At 43.3% G+C, this 20311-nt stretch overlaps 1 protein-coding gene across 4 annotated transcripts in view; it reads left to right on the forward strand.

The window, feature by feature from the left end:
* The window catches only part of PMS1 (PMS1 homolog 1, mismatch repair system component), a 276036-nt gene that overhangs the window by 17303 nt on the left and 238422 nt on the right, over window positions 1-20311 (forward strand). For all 4 annotated transcript variants that reach the window (XM_075180034.1, XM_075180033.1, XM_075180035.1 and 1 more), the window contains exon 2: window positions 11540-11685. In XM_075180034.1, coding sequence (XP_075036135.1) covers window positions 11545-11685 — 141 coding nt within the window. In that variant the 5' untranslated portion in view covers window positions 11540-11544. The remainder of the gene's footprint in view (window positions 1-11539; window positions 11686-20311) is intronic.

Genomic DNA, 20311 nt, shown 5'->3' on the forward strand with positions numbered 1-20311 from the left:
TCCACATTTGGTTTGGTGCAGTCAAAGCTGAGAAACCTCTTTGGTACTGACAAAGCTGCAAAACTTGTTTCTTTTTAAGGTGTTCAATAGACCCGAACGTGTAGGCTTATTCAGATTTACAAATCGGGCAAAGCAATTGCCAACTATTGTAACTTTTAACATTGCTGTTTCTTTCCTTTTGCAGATTTGTGTGTAGTTTGCTGTGCCATGCCATTGATTGGTGACACTGTCATGTCATTTAAATTGAATATATTAAAGATGCAGTATTTTAAAAGAACTTTGTATTATTGTTTTACTTGGTTTGTTTGTTTACTTGATAAGTTTTTTTATAAAAATCCCCAAAAAAGCAAAAATATCTGATTTTAAATAGAAAAAAAAAAAATCATGATTTTTTTTTCACACTCTGCTAAAAATGAATGGTATATATTAAAATATTATACATGTTGTTTTTATTTATGATTGTTTGTGGTCTTCAACCACTGTTTACATATCTATGCTTTTAATGCCTTCATCCCACAGGGAAAAAAAAAAAAAAGATATAGCCATCTTCCCACTGGAAACGCATAGAGCACACTCCACAATGTCCATTATCTATGCTTAAAATGAAATCCTACTACATGAATAGAAAAGATGTAGCATTCTTCCAACTGGTAACGTATAGAAAAAATGTATGTATATGTGTGTAATCTATAATATAAATGCTTAGTGGCGTGTGTTAGTCTGTCTGTCTGTGTGTGTGTGTGTGTGTGTGTGTGTGGAAAAAATAAAACCAAGCTGCAGCACCACCTGCTGGGCGGAGTTATACACTGACCTACTAAATTCTTAGTGTGTGGAAAAAAAATTCAAAAAGGGCTGACATTTGGTATACTAAGATGTTTTTAATTTGTTAATTTAATTTGTTAATTGTTAAAAGTGTTTATAAAGATTTAAAAAAAAAAAAATATATATATATATTTCTTGAAGGAGAAGTGACAGTTGGGAGTGGTTGGTGGTTGCCGGGGGTGACAGTGGGGAGTGGTTGGTGGTTGCCGGGGGTGACAGAGTGAGAGGAGTGTGATACTCAGGACCGCTGAGAGAGATCCCTGTGTCTGGATAGACATCTGGATAGATGTGGCGATGAAAATGAAGGATGAGGTGATGGAGAAGAATGATGAGGTGGTGACATGTGGACAAAACCACGTTAAAAAAGGGCGCTTACGTCGGGAAGTAACGCTCTTCTCCTGAGGAGGCCTTGGATATGGCCCAAAGGCATGACAAGAACCTTTTTAAGACCTTAAGTATCTTGATTTGACTAGAATGCATGAGTATCATGCACGGGTTAACTTGTAAATATATATATATATATATATATATATATATATATATATATATATATATATATATATATATATATATATATATATATATATATATATATATATAAATTTTAATATCATACCACGTAAATAATAATGGTAGTGCTGTTTTGCTTAACTAAATCGATGCATGTCAATTTCTTTGTAATTATTACATTTTATTGTGTTTTTCTTTTATCTACAGGTATGTATTTTAAAGTGTAATATACTTGTGCATTTTTAAAATATGAAACCTATTGTAGACATTAAACATTATTTTAAATAAAGCTACTGTAATGTGAGTTGCTTTTTCTCTTTTGAAAGCCTTGTATGATAAAAAAAAATGGCAGAAAATTTAACTCGAAGGCGCTCATCCATTTAGTATATCCCACTTTTAAGCTTGTAAATTAGTTGCTTTCATTGCAGGCAAGTAAAGCAATGGTAAAAATTGAATAATTTGCTTCCTTAAGGGCCTAGAGAGTTTGTCCTACAATGTTGTGATCACTGTTCAAAACTACATATGTCATGTTCTTTAAAAAGGAAAAGCTGGTCCAATTGGGATCAGTTATGCATGTTGAATGGGTTTCCCACAAGTTAGCGCCAAGACACATCCATTTTTTTAATTTATTTTTTATTGGTATGTAATGGCACATGAAAATTACATGCCCTTAGTCAGATAAAAATGTAACGGCTAATGCCTGATCTAACCATCTACCTACCACCCTCTATTAGGGCAATCCAAAGTAACCTCTGCAATCTTTTGTAATGGTTCAAGGACAGTTTGACACATATAGAAGTCCCATAGGAAGATGGTTGTTATGTATTTTATTTTTCTTATCCTGTGGTTGTATGTAAGTGATTGCAGGATAAAATCGCCCATGAACACTGAGCTGCATTACTTGTGCCTGAGAAACACTGAACCCAGCATGACTGAATATAAACCGGAAAAGCACAAATCTTATCTGTGTGAAGTCGCAGCTGTAAAATAGGACCTTGCTATATGTCCTAATGTAAAACAAAAGCTAAAATTAAAATAGGGAGTACAGTGTTGGCAAAAAACAAGTGAAAAGGTTCTTAGTATTAATCATATAACCTTGTCCAATAATAAAAAATTATTATTGCTTATATAAAAATATATACATCAAATACCACAAACCTTTTCACTTGTTTTTTGTCAGTGCGGTACTCCCCATTTGTGTTTTATCGGATATAAACAGTGTAAACGGCCTGAGATGCATTGGAACACCTGAGTCTGCCACAGTTTCCATTCCAGCCTCTGTTCCCAATCCTGACAAAAATATATTTCCATTTTTATATATAAATACATATAAAATTCCCAGTTGAGTTGTAGCAAGTCTTGGTACACACCTGATTATATTTGCAGATTTAGAGTTCCTGATAGAATTCTCAGGATAAATAAACTCCTATTGTGATTGTTCAGAAGTAATTTTTCTTAACTCCTTACAAATACAATAATGCATAAACCTACTGTTTTCACATAGAACTTCCTTCTAATTTATGTTATTATAATCACCACATAGCGTAATTCACTGATTTTTTTACAGCAATGGATTAAAAAGGTGTGTCATTCCACATCCGATCACCCAAAAACAAATGAAATGTCCTCCACCCATCTCATTTGTTCAAATAATTTTTAGTTAAGAGAGGATGTCGAAACAACTATTTCTGTCAAATATCTTGACTGTCTGACAATTAGTTGATTGAAAAATTGATTTTTGAATTTATTAAATAATTTGCTAATCGTTGCTTCTTTATTCAGTTTATTTGAAGTATCACGGGTGTTTATTAAGGAATCGCCACAAAATTTAGACCCCTAAGGTATCTCTTCCTCCCGAATCCAAACCAAATTACTTTATCTGCCTCATATTTTGCCTTATGTCAAAAACGCTAGGTTCAATTAACATTAGGGATCCCATTTTGGGGGGGGGGGGGGGTTAAAAATGTATACATTTCTATCACAAAAAAAATCAGCAGGGTACTCTGTTTCATAGTGGAGAAAAAAATTAATGAAGTTGATGCTCTATTACAGTTGTACCGCATACATAATTAATACAAGAAACCATGAATTTTAAAACCTTTAACATAATTTTAGTCCATCACTAAAGTTGAATCAACAATCTCATTATTTTTTCCCTTGTTTGGAACTTGTTGTAACAGTCTGTAATTTTCCTTAAAGTGTCAGCAGGAAGTGTATACTGCCTTCCAGTACTTCCTTGGATAGTAGGCACTTCAGTTACACAGAGGACGTGAATAAAAGGAACAAAACCCTTATCGCTTGGAGGCCAGGACAGCACATTTGTTGATTGATTTCGTTTCATGAAGTGTACCAGCATATCTTGTTCCTCCTCATTACATTGAATGATATACACAATTTACCAGATGTTATCATACACTCCTGCTATGTATGCTCCAGGTTTCAGATCACTTTTGTCTAAATTTTTTGCGACTGTGGTCATAGTGACACTAACTCTGGTTCCTGCTGTCTTTATGTCGTCTGCTAACAATCGATATATGTCTAGCTCTTCATTACTAATAGGAAGAAATCAGTGATGAGAACGTGTTCCTGCCACAGTCTTTGCTGTTTCTAGACGGCTATGACATTAAATTCTTCTGCAGTCTGCTTAATTGTTCAGCTGTTTGGCACCAGAGTTAATATTTTTATTACTTCTTGTCATGGTGCATATTCACACTTTTTTCTTTAATTCATATATCACACTCTGTAAATCATCACAACCTGAACAGTTTCTTACTTTCTGGGGTGATTCTAGTAATGTGCTAGGAATAGACAACATTTCAGTAAGCTTCTCTTGAATGGCTGTACTTGCCTGCTCTTTCTTTCTTTTAGCGTATGTCTCCCGATGTCTTCTCTTTACCCCATACAATTTTTCTGGTGAACAACCAAGCTTTGTAATACTTTCATTCAGCTCATCTGTTTCTGCTGGTTCAGTTAAATCCTCCACCGGGGATTCAACTTCTGTTGGCATATCTATGTCTGTTTGTTCTTTACAGTGTAACAGTTGAATTCTGCATTTTGGGCAAAGTGTCTGTCCTGGCTTAATGAAGCTGACAGTCACCATGTTCTTTGGCCCCCTTCAGTGACATAGCTTTTTAAGCTTTTTCTGGCTCCTTTTTTGGAGACCAGAAAGGATTACAGCATGTTTTCTGAAATTCTTCATATCTTAGCAGCAGAAACTTTTCATGATGGTAGCAGACTACGGTTCCAGGATCATTGGTTACTGCATTTGAAACTTCAGTTCTCAGAATCAAAAGTTCTTTTTTTTCATCTGTAAAGTGGTCCCAGCTATGTAATCCAATGTTTTTCGAGTAGACAGTAATATGGCAGTCCGTATTTATAAGACTACCAAATGTGCACTTTTCATGAGCAGCTGCCATGATTGACTATCATTTTGTGTCTCTATTAAAGTTATATTAACGCTTACCAATAATTGTCTGCTGCGATTTGTGTGGTTCCAACTCACAATGCGATTTATTTACAAAAGAATAACAATTCAATAATATAAGTACAGCCGATTTACATACACGGGCGCTCTGGATCCAGCATACAGTCATTCAATCCTGCAGTCTGTGGTCAAATAGACTGCGTGCTGGCCCCAGAGCTCCTTCTCTTTATACAGTTAGTGATACAGTAAAAAGAACAGAGATCATTTGGCATGTTTCCAAAGGTTCAGACTTCAGGACAGTCCAGTGAAATGCAGGTCATTGGCCAGATCAAATGATGTCCTCCAAGGGTGGGGGTCAGCTCTCCAACAGCTGCATGCTAATCTTCCCGCTGAAAGCTGGTTCAAACTGGTCTATTTGCATTACACACACAATATCATTCTGATCATTTATTTCCTATAATCCACATCTTTCATACGCAAGGTGCGATCTCTTGGGCGACTGAACCTGACGTGGGAGGATAAATTGGGGAATAGAATGATACTAGACATAAGTTTCCTGTATCCTGAATCTTAGATCTTACTAAAGTGTATATAACATTATAATATTTAACTATAAACTCTGCTACATTTCATTATAAATGAGCATGTTTTGGAACTATTTTTAAGGTGAACTAATTACAAGTGAATGTGTATGTATACATATATGTGTGTGTTGTTTATCGTGCGATTGCGTCATAACAAGTGGCGTCAACAACATCAACCTCATTTTTTTTTTTTCTCCACTGTGAAACAGAGTACCCTGCTGATTTTTTGGGTGGTAGTAATGTATACCTTTTTTAAACACCCCCTTCCCCCCCCCCCCCTTAAAAAAAAATTGAAACCCTAATGTTAAATGAACCTAGCGTTTTTAAATATATAATACAATAAATATATATAACAAAGGGAGGCATTTATCTGACAAGATTCAGAGAAAGCATACAAGCCGAATAAAACATTGGCGCAGTTATGCACCTAGATTGAGGTTAAACCAGGTAAAGACTTATGTATAGTTTAATGTTTGGTTAACTTACATGATTTGAAAGCTCCTTCCTCTCAGCAAACAGACAGGGTGTGTCTGTTAGTGCAAACAGAGCCAGTGATGGGCGTTTCCTCTTAAAGAGAAGGTAGGTGTGTCACCTGCCCATCAAGCTAAGGCTGGGGGAGGAGTATCATGTATAAAAGCTTGATTGTGTCATTTGTTCACTGAGACCAACGCTGGGGAAGCTGGCTGTTCTGGAGAGAGCTGGTCTATGTCTAGCTAGCGTTTAGGGTCTCCATAATTGCTGTGAAAGTAATACTGTGTCAAATACATTTTATCATACTGACAATAAAGCTGCATAAAAAGAAGTTGTTCGCGTGTGCTTCAGCAGTAGTGTGCTCTTGCCACAAGTGGTGTCAGGAGTGGGATGCTCCGGAAGGCAAGTTTCCGCTACCCAACCCGCGCAGACGTCAACATGGTGTCTTTTGAGAGACTTGCAAAAAGGGCAAAATGGGCTCCTAAAGATTGGGCTGAGAGACTGGCGCCATATCTGACTAGGGAAGCTCAGCTAGCTTATATGGATCTAGATGAGGACCGGGCCTCTGATTATTTGTGCCTAAAGTCTGAGATATTGTCTCGCATTGGAGTTTCCGGGCCAGGCCGAGCCCAGCGCTATCACCAATGGCGCTATGACAAAGAAAAACCGGTCAGAGCACAAGTGGCTGAGTTTTCTAAAGTTTTAAAGAAATGGCTGCAGCCTGAGAAGAATTCGCCTTCTCGGATTATTGAAGTTCTGGCGATAGATCACTGCATCCGGGGGCTGAACAGCGATTTGCAAAGGTGGGTGCTGCAATCAGACCCACAAACTTAGGAAGAGCTTGCCTCAGTGGTAGAAAGGTTTTGAGTGCTGCAGCAAATGACTAAAGAACCTGCATTTGTGCCAAAGCCGCTGCCACGCCAAAAGCCAGGTTTGACAATCCTTGCTACAGGGCCCAATGGCAAAACTGCTACGGACAGAGGGCCAGGTGCAAAGCTGTCTAATCTGAAGTGTTTTGAATGTGGTGAGCCAGGCCACTTTAAGGCAGAGTGTACTAAATGACAGGAACCCATGGACTGTTCCGTGGCGAATATTGGGCCTGCTTTTCCAAGCTGTTTTACCATGAGTCCCACATCAGGAAGTCCTTGTTTGTTCCGGGTTACTGTGCTAATCAGACAAAACCTTGTTCTGGCCTTGCTTGACTCGGGAAGTGAACTCTCATTGGTTTCCAGCTCTGCCTTACCCAAAACCATAACTTCTCGGTTGCCCAAGGTGAAGGTTCTTTGTGTACATGGCACGACAGAGGAGTATGAAAGAACAATACTACCAGTCACACTCAAAGACAAAACTGTTATGGTGGTAGCTGCCATAGCACCTAAACTCCCATATCCACTCATTTTGGGGCGAGACTTCCCACTGTTTAATGAGGTCCTCGGTGAGCGGATCCGGCCGGATATGCCGGCAGCTGATGCAGCGGTCGGAAGCACGGTCTTAAAAGAACCGCCTAAGAATCCACAACATCTGGACATCAATCTTTGAGAGCCGCCAAACTGGAATGCCATCCTGGGAGTCACAGCAGGAGTTCCACAAAAGCATCCACCTGCGGGGAAACATGGACAGTCCAAACTAGCATTGGTCGGTGATGTCGCAGATGAGCCTACCCCGCCTGTCAGTGAGGATACGGACTGGTCCGCAATACCAATTTTGTTTCCTCTGCAGGACTTTGCAGGGGACCAACTTAATGATGCCACTTTGGATCATGCCTTTAAAAGTCTGACTTGGGTAAATGGGGTAGCGAAAGCCGCCCAGCCTGCAGAAGGTATACCATATTTTATTGTCAAAAATATTTTCCTGTATAGAGTTGCTATTGTACAGGGGTAAAAAGTAGAACAATTAATGGTTTCTTAGATCCATGTAACCATAGTGTTAAAAGCAGCCCACACACATGTCTGTGGGGGACACCTAGGAGAGGATAAAACACTGGAACAAGTTCTGCTTAGGTTTTACTGGCCCAGGATACACATGGCCGTGAAAAAGTATTGCCAGTCCTGTCTCATTCGTCAGAGAACCTGTCCCAAACCCATGGATGAGGCACCTCTCATTCCAATACCAATATTACAAGTTCCTTTTGAATAGATAGCCATGGACCTTGTGGGGCCACTGGAAAATTTGCACGTGGGCATCTATATATACTAGTGGTGCTTGACTATGTTTCGTAGGGGAATTGCTTCTGGATACCTGGTTGCATAAAGTCCAGTACCATAGCTCGAGAACTTGTATTGATGTTTACACGCTTGGGAATAACCAAATAAATTCTCACAGACCAGGGTACTCCCTTCATGTCCAAACTGATGATGGACATGTGCCAGTTGCTAGGGGTTACGGCGCTTCATACCTCCGTGTTCCATCCACAAACTGATGACTTGATGGAACGCTTTAACCGCACATTAAAGCACATGCTCAGGAAAGCAGTGGCTCAAGAGAAAAAAAGATTGGGACACTTATTCCCTATTTGATGTTTGCCATACGTGAGGTACCTCAAGCTTCAACAGGGTTTAGTCCCCTTGAGTTATTGTTTTGAAGACAGCCCAGGGGTATCTTGGATATGTTAAAAGAAGGGTGGGAGCAGCAAGGTCCCAGGTAGCCAAATCTGGTACAATTTGTGTCCCAAATGTATGAGAGGCTAGGAAAGATAGGGCCAATTGTGCAGCAACATGTAAAAGAGGCTCAGGAACGACAGAGAAAAAGTTATGATAAAAGTGCTGTTGTTCGATCTTTTAACCCTGGGGACAAGGTCCTAGTCCTGGGTACTACCCAGGAAAGCAAAATTTTCGCCCATTGACAGGGGCCATATGAATTTCTAGAGGCTGTCGGTCCTGTCAATTACAGAGTCCGCCAGTTAGGTAGGAGAAGGGAGGAGCAAATATATCATGTTAACCTCAAACCTTGGCATGATGAAGAAACCTCTCCTCAGGTAGTGAGTACTACCATTGAAAAGTTTGAAGTGCCCATAGAGCCAGCATTGTCTGTTAAGCAGAGACAACAGACTGAAGAAATGATTCGCTGGAACAGGGATGTCTTCAATTCCCTCCCTGGGCGCACTACCTTAATCGAACACGACATTTTCACTCCGCCAGAAGTCATTGTAAAGCAGAAGCCGTATCGTATTCCAGAAGCCAGACGGGTGGACGTGAGAAAGGAGATCGAGAAGATGCTCCAGTTAGATGTGATTGAAGAGTCCACTAGTGAGTGGAATAGTCCCATTGTGCTTGTTCCGAAACCCAATGGGACAATTTAGGTTCTGCAATGACTTTAGGCGCCTAAACAGTATGTCGCTGTTTGATGCCTAGCCGATGCCACGTGTGGATGAACTAGTGGAAAATCTTGCTGGTAGCAACTATTTGACAACCCTTGATCTAACCAAGGGTTATTGGCAAGTTCCCCTGACTTCCACGGCCAAGCCAAAGACTGCATTTTCCACCCCTGATGGTCTCTATCAATATAAAGTCTTACCCTTTGGGTTGCATGGGGCACCTGCCACCTTCCAAAGGGCCATGAATAAATTGCTACGAGCTCACACAGCTTATGCAGCCGCTTACTTGGACGATATAGTGATTTATACCCCAGACTGGGGATCACATTTGGCCAAAGTTGAGGCGGTCTTAGCTTCATTAAGGTCAGCAGGGTTAACAGCTAACCCAGAGAAATGTGCCATAGCCATGAGAGAAGCCAAATATTTGGGGTACGTTGTTGGTCGAGGGCGTGTAAAACCCCAGCTAGACAAAGCGGAGGCAGTCAAAAAATTGGGCAAGACCAGAAAGAAAAGTCGCAGTTAAGAACCTTTTTAGGCTTAGTAGGTTACTACAGGCGGTTTGTAAGCCACTTCGCCACTAGAGCTGCTCCACTTACGCTCATGTTAAAAAAAAATAAAAAAATTGTCCAGATAGATTAACCTGGTCTGACTCTGCAGAAACCACCTGGTCTAATCTTCGGTTAGCTCTTTGTTCCTCCCCAGTTCTACAAGCACCGGATTTTACCCGGAGGTTCTTCCTCCAAACTGATGCTTCTGGTGTTTGCTTAGGTGCATTCTTGTCACAGGAGAAGAAGAATGGAGTAGAAAATCCTGTCCTGTACCTAAGTCGTAAGTTGCTTCCAAGGGAACAAAAATATGCCACCGTGGAGATTGAATGTCTCGCCATAAAATGGGCTACAGAAGCTCTGCGCTATTATCTCCTAGGCAGAGAGTTCACCTTAATAACAGATTATGCACCATTGAGATGCATGCAGAACAACCGGAAGGTAAATGCCAAGGTAACCCGCTGGTTCTTGGCACTGCAACCTTTCAAGTTCTCAGTAGAACATAGACCTGGGATTCTGCACAAGAATGCAGATGCATTGTCACAAAAATATGCGCTCCTCGCGAAGTCCGCATCCCCCTATTTGGAGATGCTAGGGGGAGGGATATGTAAGAAAGGGAGGCATTTATCTGACAAGATGCAGAGAAAGCATACAAGCAGAATAAAACATTGGCACAGTTATGCACCTAGATTGAGGTTAAACCAGGTAAAGACTTATGTATAGTTTAATGTTTGGTTAACTTACATGATTTGAAAGCTCCTTCCTCTCAGCAAGCGGACAGGGTGTGTCTGTTAGTGCAAACAGAGCCAGTGATGGGCATTTCCTCTTAAAGAGGTGGGTGTGTCAATTGCCCATCAAGCTAAGGCTGGGGGAGGAATATCATGTATAAAAGCTTGATTGTGTCATTTGTTCACTGAGACCAACACTGGGGAAGCTGGCTGTTCTGGAGAGAGCTGGTCTATGTCTAGATAGCGTTTAGGGTCTCCATAATTGCTGTGAAAGTCATACTGCGCAAATACATTTTTAACCATCCCGACAACAAAGCTGCATAAAAAGTTGTTCTTGTGTGGTTTAGCAGTAGCGGGAGCTTGCCACAATGTGTGTGTGTGTGTGTGTGTGTGTATATATATATATATATGTGTGTGTATATATGTGTATATATATATATATATATATATATATATATATATATATATATATATATATATATATTTATATTATTATTTCTCTATCTCGTACATTGAGTGTCCAGTATGGATGATCTTGCATGCATCTGTGCTACTTGTAATGCAACTTGTGAATTTCATGTGTGTCCAGTGTGACAGACTTTAATTATAGGGTTAAAAAGCACATAAAGCCACTATTTGACATTCAGTATATGTCAAAGGCTCTGTATTACTGAGCTGGATAACTGGAAGGTGAATGCTTAACTAAATATGGTCTCCGTTCTCCCTCATTGCACTTCAGCATTTTGCCATGTTAGGAGGTTGGTGATTTTCTAAACCAGAAGCTTGCTTTGCAGAAATATATGTGTCTATTATTCTGATAGTGCCACTGATGTCACAGCAAATCATTCTCTGCTCTTTGACCTGTATCAGATCTCAGCAGGACACTCTCCTATTGATGTAGAAGTCATTGCAGCTGTCTTTAATTGGGTGGGGAAGTTGTACTTTATTGTTTTACAGAGCTGAGTTGTAATGTCAGTTATCACTGAACAATGCATTCTACCTTTTTAGGATTCATTTCAGAAAATTTCAGTTATGGGGATTTGCAGTTATTTTAAACCTGTAAAGTAAATATTTAGAAAAAAAAAATGTTTACATGTTGAAATGAATAACGTTTGTTTACTATGTGTGCATTTGCTTTGCAGCACATATGTCTGAGATGCACCACCTGCCATCAACAACGATCAGCCTACTGTCCAGCTCCCAAGTAATTACTGCAGTAGTAAGTGTGGTAAAAGAACTTGTGGAGAATGCCTTGGATGCTTGTGCTACCAGCATTGAAATTAAACTGGTAGGTTATTGTGTATCTGTCTGTTATTTATTTTATATATATATATATATATATATATATATATATATATATATACACACACACACATTGGGGGGTTTAAAAACAATACAGCTGCTAAAAGATTTACTTTTACCTACTTAATGATTTTTTTACAATTTTGAACCTTTTGCAGTAAAAAGATCAAAAAGTCAATTTCCCACATGGTCCAGGTAGCCACTGCAGCATCGGAAGTCCGATGCTGTGGCGCCGAATGGGTTACACCCCGGTGCATAGTGCCAGGGGTGTAAAATTGTAGCAATAAATGTAGATTAATTTAAATTGAGTATACTTAATGTGGGCGCTGCAGCGTCGGTTACTGTCAGAGTGCAACGCTGAAAGGGTTAAACCCCGGGAGTTTAAATATATGGGAAATGTGCCTGATTTAATAAAATGTTACATTTGAAATGTGATTCTAAATCAGCCGTTAGGGCGGCGGTTCCCAAAGTGTGCGCCGCGGCTCTCAGGGGTGCCGCTCGCTGTCACTGGGGTGCCGCGAGCCAGACATAAAAAAAAAAAAAGACAGAAACTTACCAATCAGCGCGGCGCCTGGACCCAGCACTGTCTTTATTGACTCTGTCCTCATAAGAGTCTGTGGGGCGGTATTGTTGGTGAGTTTTTGGGATTAAGGTATGAGGTTGAGGAAGGATGTAAGGTTTTGTTTTTTTTCAGTGTTGATCGGTATTGCAAATGGGTGGTTGTGGGTATTATCCACTAAGCCAACATGCGATAAAACACTACCTGGTGGTGAATAAAAAAAACAAAAAAAACCCCAGATGTTATATTCTTACTGGGGACACATTTAAAAGGAGGAAAATGTATTTGTTTAAGAAAAAGGCCTGTGTCATGCCACCCACACTTCAAATTATTGGGGTATATTTGTCCAATACAAAGGAAAGAAATTTGTATAGAAGGACAAAGTCCAAATTGACCCCAGGGGCAAATATGTATTTATGAAAGCCACAATTAATTCATCCTCGATAATGGTTTGACCTTTGTGTATGTGTGTATATATGTATATATATATATATATATATATATATATATATATATATATATATATATATATATATATATATATATATAAAATATACCTCCACTATATAATAGTGAGCTCCTGAAAAAACGTAGTGAATTATGGCACTCTTTCCTGACTCTCTAGTTATCTGCATTGGTGACTTCAGTAATGCTATGGTCAAAAATACTGATAGATTGAGGGAGCAATAAAGCTCAGACACTCAAAGTAATTTGGGTTTTAAAGAACTGGTAATGGCGCTGGGGCTTGTAGATTTTTTGCGATTAAGGCACCCCCAACTCTGCACAATTTTGTGGTGTTCAGCTTCTCACAATGCTTTCCCATGAATAAACCTAGCTCTTATATCCAGCATATTGATATCTGCTGTGCGAGAAGTTGAGTACCAGGCTGGGGGGATTTCTGACCAGTCCATCTTCTGTTGTTTATAGACCAGGGCCAGACTGGGACTAAAAATCAGCCCTGGCATTTAAAGCACACAGGCCCACGTGTTGTGGGCTCCATGCACTATATTGATGCACACTGATGCTGGCGCAGTGCGTGTTGCTGGTGCAGTACAACATGATGTAGTATGAGTGTCTGTGTGTGGGGGGTATATATTTCTCCTAATGACCCTCAATATTACATTGTTAGCACCACAATTACATCAATAAATAGACTCATTCCTCCTGAACCCTCCCTCTCCTTCTCCTCTCCATCTCCTCTCATTCTCTCTCTCCTCTACTCCTGCACCCCTCCCCCCACCCAAATCTACCCGGTCCAGACGCGATCTCGACACCCTTGATCCTGCTATGCTGTCCTCTTCTCTCGAAACTCTCCTCTCTCCCCTTTCCACCCTGTCCTGCCCCAATCAGGCAGTCTCCCTCTATAACCAAACCCTCTCCTCTGCCCTTGATGCGGTCACCCCTGCCCAGCCTATCCACCTTCGCTGCTCCAATCCCCAACCCTGGCATTCCAAACTTACCCGCTTCCTCCAAAAATGCTCTCGCACTGCCGAACGCCACTGGAGAAAATCTCGCTCCTTGGCTGATTTCCTCCACTTCAAGTTTATCCTCTCCTCCTACAGCTCTGCCCTCTCGCTCGCTAAGCAATCCTTCTTTAAATCCCTCATCTCCTCCAAGTCCTTCAACCCCCGCCGCCTCTTCGCCACCTTTAACACTCTCCTGTCTCACCCCCCTCCCCCCCCTCCCTTCCTCCCTCTCTGCCACTGACTTCGCCTCCTTTTTCTCCTCTAAAATTGCGGCCATCAGACTTGAAATCTCTTCCTCCACCAACCCTTCCGCCTCCCCCCTCTCGCCCATCCTCCCCCCTCTACTCTCCCCCCAGCCACCAACTCCTTCTCTCCTTCTGCCCTACCTCGGGAGAGGAAGTCCACTCTCTCATTTCTTCTCCCCCCCCCCTTCTACCTGCCCCCAGGACCCCATCCCTTCTCACCTTCTTCGCTCCCTCTCCGCCGGCACCTGCTCCCACCTCGCTCACCTCTTTAACCTGTCCCTCTCCACCGGCATCTTCCTCTCCGCCTTTAAACATGCTCTCGTCTCACCCATTCTCAAGAAACCCAACCTTGACCCCACCTCACTCTCTAATTACCGCCCCATTTCCCTTCTCCCCTTTGTCTCCAAAATACTCGAGAGACTTGTCTGCAACCGTCTCTCCACCTACCTCTCTGAACACTCCCTCCTTGACCCTCTCCAATCAGGCTTCCGCCCCCTCCATTCCACTGAAACTGCCCTGGCTCAAGTTACGAATGATCTCCTCTCGGCTAAAGCCATGGGCCACTACTCCCTCCTGATTCTCCTCGACCTCTCAGCTGCCTTTGACACCGTTGACCACCCCCTCCTGCTTCACACCTTCCAGTCCATTGGCCTCTTCGGTACTGTCCTCTCCTGGTTCAACTCTTACCTTGCTGACCGTTCCTTCTCTGTTTCCACCTCTGAGTCTCTCTCCCCCTCTTCCTCCCTTCCAGTCGGGGTCCCTCAGGGCTCTGTCCTTGGAGCCTTACTATTCTCACTATACACCTCTTCTCTGGGTGCACTCATCAGCTCCTTCGGCCTCAAGTACCACCTTTATGCTGATGACACCCAACTCTACCTTTCTTCTCCTGATCTCTCTCCCTCCCTTCTCTCCAGGGTATCCGCATGCCTCTCTGCCATCTCCTCCTGGATGTCCTCTAGATTACTTAAACTCTTGCTAAAACTGAACTCATTGTCTTTCCTCCCTCTCGTACCTCCTTCCCCTCTGACCTCTCTATCACTGTTGAGAACTCCTCTATCTCCCCTGTTCCCCAACTCCGCTGCCTAGGTGTCATCCTCGACTCCTCTCTCTCCTTTGCCCCTCACATTCACTCTCTCGCCAAATCCTGCCGTTTCCAGCTTCGAAACATTGCCCGCATTCGGCCCTTCCTCTCCCAGGATGCCACCAAATCTCTCGTCCACGCTCTGATTATCTCCCGCTTGGACTACTGCAACCTTCTCCTTATCGGCCTCCCCCTCTCTCATCTCGCTCCTCTTAGATCTGTACTTAACGCCGCTGCTAGGCTTATTTTCCTCTCTCGCCGTTCCACCTCTGTGTCCCCACTCTACCAAGCCCTTCACTGGCTCCCCTTCCCCTACAGAATCCTTTTCAAGCTCCTCACTCTCACTTACAAGGCCCTCGCCAACTCCACTGCTCCCTACATCTCTAACCTTATCTCTATTCACACTCCCTCCTGCCCTCTGCGATCATCCAACAATCGTCGCCTCTCTTCCCCCCTGATTACCTCCTCTCATGCACGTATTCAAGACTTCTCCCGCGCCGCTCCCCTCCATTGGAACAAGCTCCCCCGCTCCATCAGAACTTCCCCTAATCTGTCCTCTTTCAAACGAACATTAAAAACCCACCTTTTCCTAAAAGCCTTCCAGTCTCATGCCTAAACTCCCACTGGTCGGCTTCCTCTCTTTCTCATCCCTTCTTCCCTTCTCCCCCTTCCTCGACTCCGTCTCTGTTTCTCCCATCTCTCCGTCTCATCCATGTGCCTGTCTGTCTTCCCCTCCCTTTTAGATTGTACGCTCCTTTGAGCAGGGCTCTCCTACCTCCCTGTTTCCATCACTTTTAACTGCGCTCTCCAGCTACTCAGTTCACCTCCTCTCCAACCCTCTGCCCTCTGTCTCCTCTCGCTTCTCTCTAAGCCCCAAACACACTACAACATTGCCACCACCATGTCACCCAATACTACCAATTATACAGGCCCCACTATGGAAACCAATGTTTTGCTTTTTTCAAATCCTCCACAAATTAGCAACAACAGAGTACTTACACACATATAGGTAACAGGTACCCTTTTCCCTCAATTAAATAGTAATGGCAGAATTTTCATGAATCATTCCACATGAAATAAAACTCTTAACAAATATCTAAAAAAAACCCATAACTATTGAATGATCATTTGAACCCATGCGGTCGCATTAAAAGTATTTCCATCTACAGCAAAATGTCGGAGAATTTTTTTTTTTTTTTTTTACTACAGTAACTGGATATGCGTCTTTTCTATTCATTTTAAATAACACAGTATATAAATTAAGGGGGGTAGAGGAGGTGGGTGAGAGATAATTGGATGTGATCCATCAGTTTGATTAGATAGGAAACATTTAGATTATTTACCTGGAGACATCTACCACCTTGACTCACAGGCAGGGCCGATGAGGAATTTTGGGCCCTGATACAGCAACTTCTTTGGGCTCCCATCATATTCAACAATGAAAGACTTGCTTTTGGCAGAAGTTTATATGATGCCACATCGTAGTGCCCTCAATTCATATTATGCCACATCGTAGTGCCCCAAGGTCATATTATGCCACATAGCATTACCCTCAATTCATATTTGGCCATGCAGTAGTGCCCACAAATCATATTATGGCATAGTAGTGCCCCCAAATCATATTATTCCACAATAGTGCCCCCAAATCATATTATTCCACAATAGTGCCCCCAAATCATATTATTCCACGATAGTGCCTCCAAATCATATTATGCCACAATAGTGCCCCCAAATCATTGTAGTGCCCAGACAAAATCTCATTCACAAATAAAAATTGGTACAGCATATAAGATACTGAGAATGTGAGTCTCAGGAGCAGCTTAATACATCATTTACAATGCAAACAAAAAAAGATATATTGACACAATCACAGATAAAATTTATGATAAGCAATGTTTTTTCTTCTTAATTAAAAATCTCTGTACAGATAAATATGCAAGAAATATTACAGCGCAATAATGAGCAATACATAGTGTTGTAAACGTCATTGGATACACAGTAGTGCCCCCAGTTAAAGAAAGGATGGTTAAAAACACATTGCACACGAGAAAATATATGAACTTACCTGATTATGGCATTATGTGTTCTGTTCTCCTGGGCGCGCTGGGCGATGAGGGATCTGCAGCTGTCGGCTCGCACAGGCAGTCGGGAGCAGGAACAGACGGCAGTGGTCGAAACGGAACTTTAGAAGTGGGGGTATGGATAATATAAGTGAATGGAGTATGAAGGCTTGATTTTTTTTTTTTTAACACTTGTCCTCTCTGTGTGTCTTCCTGCACCCTCTACCCCCCTGGCTCTCTTACCCCTCTTCCTGCACCCTCTACCCCCCTGGCTCTCTCACCCCTCTTCGTGCACCCCCTACTCCCCTGGCACTCACCCCTCTTCCTGCACTCCCTACTCCCCTGGCTCTCTCACCCCTCTTCCTGCACCTCCTACCCGCCTGGCTCTCTCACCCTTCTTCCTGCACCACCTACCCCCCTGGCTCTCTCACCCCTCTCCCTGCACCCCCTTCCCCCCTGGCTCTCTCACCTCTCTCCCAGCACCCCCTACCCCCCTGGGTCTCTCACGCCTCTCTCTGCACCCCCTACCCACGCTGGCTCTCACCCCTCTCTCTGCACCCCCTACCCACGCTGGCTCTCACCCCTCTCTCTGCACCCCCTTCCCCGCTGGCTCTCTCACCCCTCTCCCAGCACCCCCTTCCCCTTTGGCTCTCACCCCCTCTCCCAGCACCCCCTGGCTCTCTCACCCCCTCTCCCAGCACCCACTACCCCCCTGGGGGTCTCACCCCTCTTTCTGCACCTGCTACCCATGCTGGCTCTCACCCCTCTCTCTGCACCCCCTTCCCCGCTGGCTCTCACCCCTCTCTCTGCACCCCCTTCCCCGCTGGCTCTCACCCCTCTCCCAGCACCCCCTACCCCGCTGGGTCTCTCACCCCTCTCCCAGCACCCCCTACCCCGCTGGGTCTCTCACCCCTCTCCCAGCACCCCCTACCCCGCTGGGTCTCTCACCCCTCTCCCAGCACCCCCTACCACGCTGGCTCTGTCACCTCTCTCCCAGCACCCCCTACCACACTGGCTCTCTCAACTCTCTCCCAGCACCCCCTACACCCCTAGGTCTCTCACCCCTCTCCCTGCATCCCCTACCTCCTGGCTCTCTCACACTCGTGAACCCCCCCGTGAAAATCGCGGCACCCCGCCAGATGGCCAGTCCGGCTATAATATTACAAAGGGTCAGGCCTTCTGGAAGCTCAACCCATTCTGGTTATCATTAGTGGGAACAGGATCAGTGTGGGTTGCTCGATGGGAGGGGTTCTTTCTTTTTCTTTTCTTCTCTATCTCAGGGGCACCCTGATTAATAGGTTATTATTATCGTTTATTTGTAGGGCGCCACAAGGTTTCCGCAGCGCCGCACACAGTACAAACAGTAGACTATACAGTAGACTATACAGGGTAGAACAGTACAGAACAATAAACACACAGTACCAGAACTTCAGAAACTCCGGGAGGGCAGATGCAGTAGAGACGGAGCAGAAGAACAGGTATGGAGACTGGAGGGAAGAGGGCCCTGCTCATTCGAGCTTACATCCTAAGGGAGGGTAAACAAAGTCAGGCACAAAAGGGAGCCAGTGAATCAAAGGGGAGAGAGGAGGGGTCAAGGGAGGATGAGCAGAAGAGATGAGAGGTTAAATGGATGGTTGGTAGGCCTTAAGTAACAGGTAAGTTTTAAGTGCCCGTTTGAAGGAGCACAGATTGGGAGAGAGACGGATGGAGCGAGGGAGGTCGTTCCAGTGAAGGGGGGCAGCACGGGAGAAGTCTTGGATTCGAGAGTTGGAAGAGGTTATCAGTGGGGAGGAGAGGCGGCGATCATTGGCCGAGCGCAGGGAGCGGGCAGGAGTGTGAATGGAGAGGAGGTTAGAGATATAAGGGGCAGTAGACTGGGAGAGAGCCTTGTAAGTGGTGGTAAGGAGTTTAAAAAGGATTCTGTAGGGGAAGGGGAGCCAGTGTAAGGCGGGACAAAGTGGAGAGGCGGAGGAGGAGCGGCGTGAGAGGAAGATGAGTCTTGCAGCCGCATTGAGTATAGAGCGGAGGGGGGCAAGGTGGGAGTGGTGGAGGCCAGTAAGGAGAAGGTTGCAGTAATCCAGGCGGGAGATGATGAGAGCGTGGATGATAGTTTTGGTGGCATCCTGAGAGAGAAAGGGACGGATGCGGGCAATGTTACGGAGTTGGAAGCGACAGGCTTGGGCGAGGTATTGAATGTGGGGGGCAAAAGAGAGAGAGGAGTCAAGAGTGACACCCATGCAGCAGAGTTGGGTGACAGAGGAGATAGTGGAGTTATTGACAACGATAGAGAGGTCATGGTGGGATGAGAGTCTGGGCGGGGCTAGCAATTCTCAAAAACACAAAGAGCAAGAGTTAGAACAAAACTGTAGGACTCTGGAATCTGAATATATTATAACCCACTATGTTTTGGTAGGAACCTATTGGCTTCATTCTCAAAAGGAGTAGGTTGATTACCTATTAGTCAAGTCTAAGTTTCAAATACTTTGTTTTTCTACACATGGCAATCATCTGCAGGCAGACAGGAATGCTAGTTGTTTTTTTTTAAATTTTGTTTGTTTTTTCTTTTTTAGCATACATGGCGGTTACAGAAAGTGTCAGTTCTGCTCTGCCGATGATTGTAGATTACACAGGGGAAAAAAACGTTTTCTAATGCTTTACTTAGTAGAGAATTTCCTTAGTTATTATAAAGAGGTATACCCGTCATGGGTTGAATATGATGAAAGTGACCAGCCAGATTTTATTTAAATATTCAGTCTCCCCAGGCTCTCAATGGTCAGTAGAACTTACCTTGAATCTCTGTGTTCATTGGATGATGTGAATGATGCAATTATGTATTTTCCAAATGGCAATGCCCCAGGAGTAGACATCCTCCCAATAGAACTATACAAACAACATAGAGCATTTTATGTTCCCAAGTTGCTGGAGACCTTTTATTGATCTGTGAATTATGTCAGTTTGTATGTGAAGCATTGATTGTGGTACTGATTAAGTTGGGAAAAGATCCCCTTTATCCTGACTTGTATAGACCAATATTTCCACTGTTAACGGACATGAAAGTTCTGGTTGAAATACTAGCCTTTAGGCTCAATATGGACAGCACGGTGGCTTAGTGGTTAGCACTTCTGCTTCACAGCACTGATGTCATTAGTTTGAATCCCATCAATGGCCTTATCTGTGTGGAGTTTGTATGTTCTCCTCGTG

The sequence above is a fragment of the Mixophyes fleayi genome, chromosome 7, assembly GCF_038048845.1.
Source record: "Mixophyes fleayi isolate aMixFle1 chromosome 7, aMixFle1.hap1, whole genome shotgun sequence".
Lineage (NCBI taxonomy): Eukaryota > Metazoa > Chordata > Amphibia > Anura > Limnodynastidae > Mixophyes > Mixophyes fleayi.